Source organism: Halyomorpha halys, unplaced genomic scaffold (genome assembly GCF_000696795.3).
Source record: "Halyomorpha halys isolate HHAL.00 unplaced genomic scaffold, Hhal_1.1 Scaffold286.1, whole genome shotgun sequence".
NCBI lineage: Eukaryota > Metazoa > Arthropoda > Insecta > Hemiptera > Pentatomidae > Halyomorpha > Halyomorpha halys.
This window is the reverse complement of record NW_027115682.1, coordinates 645,166-651,779: the sequence shown is the minus strand read 5'-3', so window position 1 is coordinate 651,779 and position 6,614 is coordinate 645,166. Positions and strand designations below refer to the sequence as shown.

The window sequence follows — 6,614 nt, the reverse complement described above, 5'->3', positions numbered from 1 at the left end:
TAAATTATTTTTCAATTTTTTTTTATTTTTCTATTTTTTATTTATTTTATTATTTTTTTTTTACTTTTATCATCCCATAGGCGTTGATGACCAGAGGGTTTTACGCCTTTAAGCAACAATCAACAACAACAACAACAACAAATATATTTATTTGGGCAAGATATATATATTTTGAAATTCGTTATATGGACCTCAACAAAAATTTGAAATAATAATATAAAAAATAAAATAAAACTATCTTCACTCCATCCTAATAAGGATCCCCTAAATGATAAGCATTCAAATAATCCTTATATTTATGACGATGTATCAAAATGAAAGAAAATAATGAGTGTATACATATACAAATTCATTTCAATACACCGTCATGGATTATTTAGGTATTTGAGAGGATTGGAGGTAATTTTTTTTGTTACCGTAAAGTGGTGTGACAGTTATTCATGTTTTTATTCCAAACCTCGAGTGTGATTTTGACCAAATAACCTCCTTGCACAACTGTTTGTATCGGTACATACAAATTACTGCACTTTTGACCCTTTATGAGTAGCGGTACAGATTTAATTTAATTTTAAACATAATATATGTTGCACTATTACAATGATAATTTTTCTTTCATTCGTGAACTATCAAGGCTTCACTTTCGTGACTGAAAAAAGAATTGTGACTTTGGTACACTTTTTTTTTTATCATGGATTCCAACGATTTAAACGTTGTACTTTTGACACCCATTCTGTTCACTGGTTCACCCAAACTTAGAGGTTCTTGAAAGTTTCAGGAAGTATAAAAAATAATTCTAATTTTTATTTTAATAATTTAGCCTAATTGAAGAAAATTTAGCTAATTTGATTTATCGGTTTAAAAAGTTTCAATACCTATCGCAGATCGAATTTTCTGGACCATTATAGAAAACAATAATAGAGTACATAAAATAAATTTATTGGTAGTATAGTACACAGCTGGTGTACCAAACCTACCCCTACCTTCCTGAGAACGCACATGTTTTGATATTTAATTAATGTAAAATCATGGAATAATATTATTAATAACGAAAAATTACTCACATGAACACTCCACAACCCACGAGGACTCGGCAACAGAAGTTTGGAAGATTATGTCAAATATTGTGTTATTATGAAGTTTCAAAAAAAAATTTCACACGATCAAGGAAAGGAAATGAGAATACGACTTTTGGTACTGCTAAGGCATCCTTTAAGCGAACTCATGAAAACCACTGGAACGTTTTAAAATTTAAAAAACAACGTGGTCCTATGTAGGCACCCCAACTATATCATAGACACTTCATTTTACGGTCTTTATTTTTAAAATGTTTGATAGTATCCATAATTGATATTATTAAATTATTTTTTCTTAAAAGAAGATTTTAGATTACTGATTTAATATATTAATTGTTTGATAGTAGTTTACATTAGTATTAACACAAACTTTAATGACCAGATTTTACTCTCAACTTTTTATTTTAAATATTCTAACGTTTCGGCCCTTAGGCTATTTTCAAGGAGACAACCTAAAAAAAATGTTTTCACATTATTACTATATAACTTCCTCACTGAATCCTAATAATTTTGAACTTATCTTAATCATTTAATTTTTATAATTCAATCTTTTTTCTATTTTTGTATCGATTGAAACTGTTATGATATTAATTTAATATTAATTAATTTATTTTTTTAACATATATGACAAAGGCAATTAGCCTGCAAAAAAGACATTTTAATGAATTATAGAAATTCAACCATTAAGGTATGTTAAAAATATTAGTATTGCTTGTGGAGATAATATAGTAATAATGTGAAAGAAATTTTTATAGGTTGTCTCCTTAAAAATGACGGGGTACCTACCAAGTACCCTTGGGCCATTTTCAAGGAGACAACCAATTAAAAGTGTTTTCACATTGTTATTATATAACCATTATACTAATATTTTTGAACATATCTTAATCATTGAATTGTCATTATTCATTAAAATGCGTTATTTGCAGGCTAATTGCCCATACCATATATCTTCAAAAACAAAAATAAATATTAAATTAATATCATAACAGTTTTAATCATAAATAAAAGCTATTGAATTATGACAATTCAATGATTAAGGTGTGTTTAAAAATATTAGGATTATGTGAGGAAGTAATTAAGTAATAATATGAAAACAATTTTTATAGGTTGTCTCCTTTAAAACGTTGGAAGTTTTAAAACTAAAATGTAGAGAGTAAAATTTAGATAGTTCAAGTTTGGGAAGATTTCAGTACTAATATTTACAATTATTTTATTTAATTCATTAAAGTTTTAAAATGTTTAAATAAACGATATATATTTGTAAGTACATAGACATACAACTATAATTTATATGCATGTAAATATCATTTATATACAAACACAAGTAAGGTACACACTGTTCTGTAAGGATTTTTCATTGGCCTTCTTATGTTTTCAGGCTGGAATATTATCTGAAGATTTGATTGAAAAAACTGTGGAGATATTTACCATAGCTGGTCGAATGATACAGACATGGGTAAGTTGTATTTATTTTTTTACACATTTAGATAAATTTATATAGTAAGCTTACCTCAACAGGATTGTTAGAGATGATACTATATCGGTTGGAAATATGGAGGCAGATGTAGAAATGAATGTCGTAAGGTGAAATGCTTCCCACTTAGTCTATCAGTTTGTTTAAATATATAATTGACTTCTGTCAAAATCTATCAGTACTTCTAATTTTAATATTTGTATCTGTCCAACTACCATTTTATTTTGGTATTAATTTAGACCATTCCTAAAAAATGTTTGTATTTGTTACTTCAAAGTGCAGTTATTATCTTGATCGGTTTTTAATCGTCATAATCATGTTTTTCTGAGTCCGCATTTTATCAATATGGAGGTCAATTAGTGATTTGTGCTATTATGACTAAATAATCTAACATAATACTTAATATATTTTTCTTATAATAAATATATAACTGCGAATTCTACTTGTGAAAATATAGTGTATCGTGGAATTAATAACAGTTCGCATTTCTGTCTTTAATAATAACTTTTACATCTCGGATTTCAAAAATTTGAATATTTTAATTTTTCTTTAAGTAAACATACAAACACACTCACACAGGAGAAAGAGCAAGCCAGGATACTTTGACGGAATTCAGTTCCAAAAAACTTAGTCACTTTGGTGATATATATACATATATAGAGAAAAAAGTAGATAATGGATTTTAAGAGCATCTAAATGGATAAATTGTTCCTATCGATTCTTTATTCTGAATAATGAGATAATAATAACCATTATATGACTGCAATGTTTCAGGACGACTTCAATGATTATTACAGCTCCTCAGACCAAAATGGTAAGCCATCATGTGATCTCATCAACGGTGGAACGACTTGGGTCAGCGCCAAAGCAATGGAGACATTCACTCCCTCCCAGGCTGCAGAATTTATGGTAATTGAAATTTGCAGTTTTTGGTTAATATTTTAGTAAAATTCTAAAGTAAATTACTAATAATTATCGCTGGTAATTGCAAGCCGATGAATGAGGATTCATATTTGTGCCCGATCAATCATTTTTTTTTTCAAGCGTTTTCAGATTTACTCATTTTACCTTTTTGAAATGTTTTTTAATTTTTTTTTTTTAAAAAGATTGAAAATTCCAGACTGAAAAAAAATTTATAAATATATTTATCTAAATAGAATATTTCCTTCTTTCGAGTCAAAAAAAATACAAAATATCATATATAAATATCGCAGCATCATTAATGCGTATTTATTTTTTGTATTTATTTATTGCAATTTACAACTGTATTTACATAAAAATACATTAAGTAAATTTGATGTGAGTGATACAGGCATGTAGAGAAACTACCCTTGGTAGCACTCTAATATATATATATATATATTGTAAATTAAATTTCTTAGTACTCCTGACTGAAAGATATTTTGTATTAATATCGACAATAAAAAACAAATTTGAATTTCAGGAGTGTTACGGCTCCGCTGACCCGAACAAGAACAGGAGGGTAATAGAGTTATATGACGAGATCGACATGCCCAATTTATACACCGAGTATATGCTCGAAAATTATAATTACTGTCAAACTCTGATCAAAAGGCTGCCTCATGAGAGGTTGCGTGAAGCATGTTCCAGTTATTTGGAGTGGCTCGTGATTCGAGAAGAGTGATTTGTAGAGTCAGAACTTGAAGTTGCTACAGCTTGAACATATCAATACATATAAAACAAATATTTTATAAGTTAAATTAAAGAATTAGTTATTTATTGTAATCTGTGTTTTTTTTCCCTTTCTATTGATATGAACAAAAAAAATTACTTAATCTTAGAAGATCTTTGACTGTCACATGTACTCAGAACTTACAAAATAACAACAATCATAACAGAAAGTGATTCAAACTGAACAGAACTTTGGGTTTCAGCAAAACTATACACATTTATAAAATCCAAACTACTGAGCCAAAAATACTCCGAACAACGAACAAGCAAATTCAAATTCAAATTACACTATTCCCTTGGATTAACACTAACAATTCGTTTAACGATAAATAAACTTTATATAGTTTATTTATTAATTTCACTCTATTTAATTTTTCAATGCTGCAGCAAATCATATAAATTGATTTTTTTTCTTGAAACCAGTGTGAAAATAACATCTTCAGATTCACCTGATACACTCCTGATAATATAACAAATATATTTAACTAAAAACATCTTGTAATTGGTTCCGTATATTGCTTAGATTAATTTGGTAGAATGAAGAATCCAGTACGCCGAAATCTACCCTTTTCATTGTCCTAAAGTCTTATAATCGAAAAAAAAAATTCCTCAGTTCTTTTTTTTTTTTAAATTGAGCTTATGAAGATATCATGTGACCTTATAGACTAGGTATTTAGGGATTTAATTAAGATAGGTTTGAGGTTAAGTTTTATATTTTCTATTTTTATGTATTTGAGGATGCTGAACACGAATTTATGGGCTGCTAAGTCAAATTTTTTTTCGAAAATGTATCACAAAAATGACTCTTTTTTCTAACTTGAAGAAATATGTATTTTTAACTAAATATCAACCTACTACAAAATAAACCAATGTAAATTTCCTACGTTTTTGTACTTAAAATTGTTTTCGTTCTCGGGATCCTAAACCGGCATTCAACGCTAGGTTTGCTAAAATGCTACAAGTCACATGTGAATTTTTCTCTCACACTTCAATAATTATTGATACTGAGTACACTGTATTAAATCATCATAAAATATTATTGGTAATTAGATAATTATATAATATACACACAATTATTAATTTTCAGTAGTAAAAATATTCATTTTAGCCGTTTATTAAAAATATTTTAATTTAGGTATATATCTAAAACACATTTTTAGTTACAATACTTTTTATTCACGTTTTCTCATTTCATTTAAACACTTTATAGACTAATTTTCATTTGTAAATAACAATTAGAGTACAAAATAGGAAAAAAAAAGTCTTTGGGTGTGAATGGCTGACTTGGCACATATATGCTGAATATGTATAGTGCAATTAATACAAATTATTTTCATTTTCTTTTTGAGTTATCATGACTTAAATGCGAAGAATTCCTCATAGATAAACTATGATAATTACCAACACTAAAAAAATGACTTGCACTGCGTGGATGAAAGTAAAGCTTACTATTTTATAGTAACAATAAACTTTTTTATTTTTTTCTCCCATCACATGGAAAAAAATTCATTTTTTTTTTTTGTAACTGAACCTATATTAAAGTATAAAAAGAGTGAATTCCTTACATTTTTTTTAATCGATAATTTTTTTTTTTGTCCTGGGTACCGTCAACCCGGCTAATAGTGTGAATTTTTCTGAATGTTTTCTGCTATGTTAAATCAGCATATGGTTAGTTATTGGATTATAATGTAATATACATATAATTATTACATTTGGGTAAATAACAATATTTATTTTACTAAAAATAGTTTAATTTAGGTATGCTATAACAACAATTCATTTTTGGAGCTATTTACTAAAACGTCATAATTTTTTTTTCTTTTATTGAAACATTTTATAATCTAACTTTTATTTTAAAATAACAGTATAAAAAAAAATCGTTATATTCTGAACAAGCCTCTGGTTGTGAGTGGCAGACTTGGCACGTAAATGTTGAAAGCATATATATTTAATGCATTAAGTAAAAATTGTCTCGTTTTCTTGTTGCTCCGTTTCAGCCTATATGCGCAGTATCCTTTATGGATAAATTATGATAATGAAATTTACAACAATAAAAAAATGACTTGCAGGGTTAGTCCGCATGATAAGAGAAAATCTTACTACTAAACAAACAGAAATGCAATCCTTCAGTGTACACTAGAGGAGTTTTCAAAGGAAAAATAGAAGTGCTCTCGGGAATAACAATGAAAAGGAGTATGTAAGAATTATAAAAATTAAATATTGTGAAAGAAAATCTCATATACGAACAATGGCAGGCCTAAGAATCATCTGTTAATCCTAAATGGTCAAATAAGGACCAGAAAGAAAGATTTTTTTATTTATGCTTTTTTAGCATGCTAATGAAAAATTTCAACTTTCTAACCTCGATTTTTCTT

General features: G+C 27.5%; 1 protein-coding gene across 1 annotated transcript in view; it reads left to right on the top strand.

Moving 5' to 3' along the window:
• LOC106680768 (sesquiterpene alcohol synthase) overlaps positions 1 to 4,254 on the top strand; it is a 13,420-nt gene extending 9,166 nt beyond the window's left edge. The window contains exons 6-8 of the mRNA XM_014420697.2: positions 2,452 to 2,529; positions 3,322 to 3,456; positions 3,992 to 4,254. Coding sequence (XP_014276183.1) covers positions 2,452 to 2,529; positions 3,322 to 3,456; positions 3,992 to 4,192 — 414 coding nt within the window. The 3' untranslated portion in view covers positions 4,193 to 4,254. The remainder of the gene's footprint in view (positions 1 to 2,451; positions 2,530 to 3,321; positions 3,457 to 3,991) is intronic.
• The last annotated feature ends 2,360 nt before the right edge of the window (positions 4,255 to 6,614 follow it).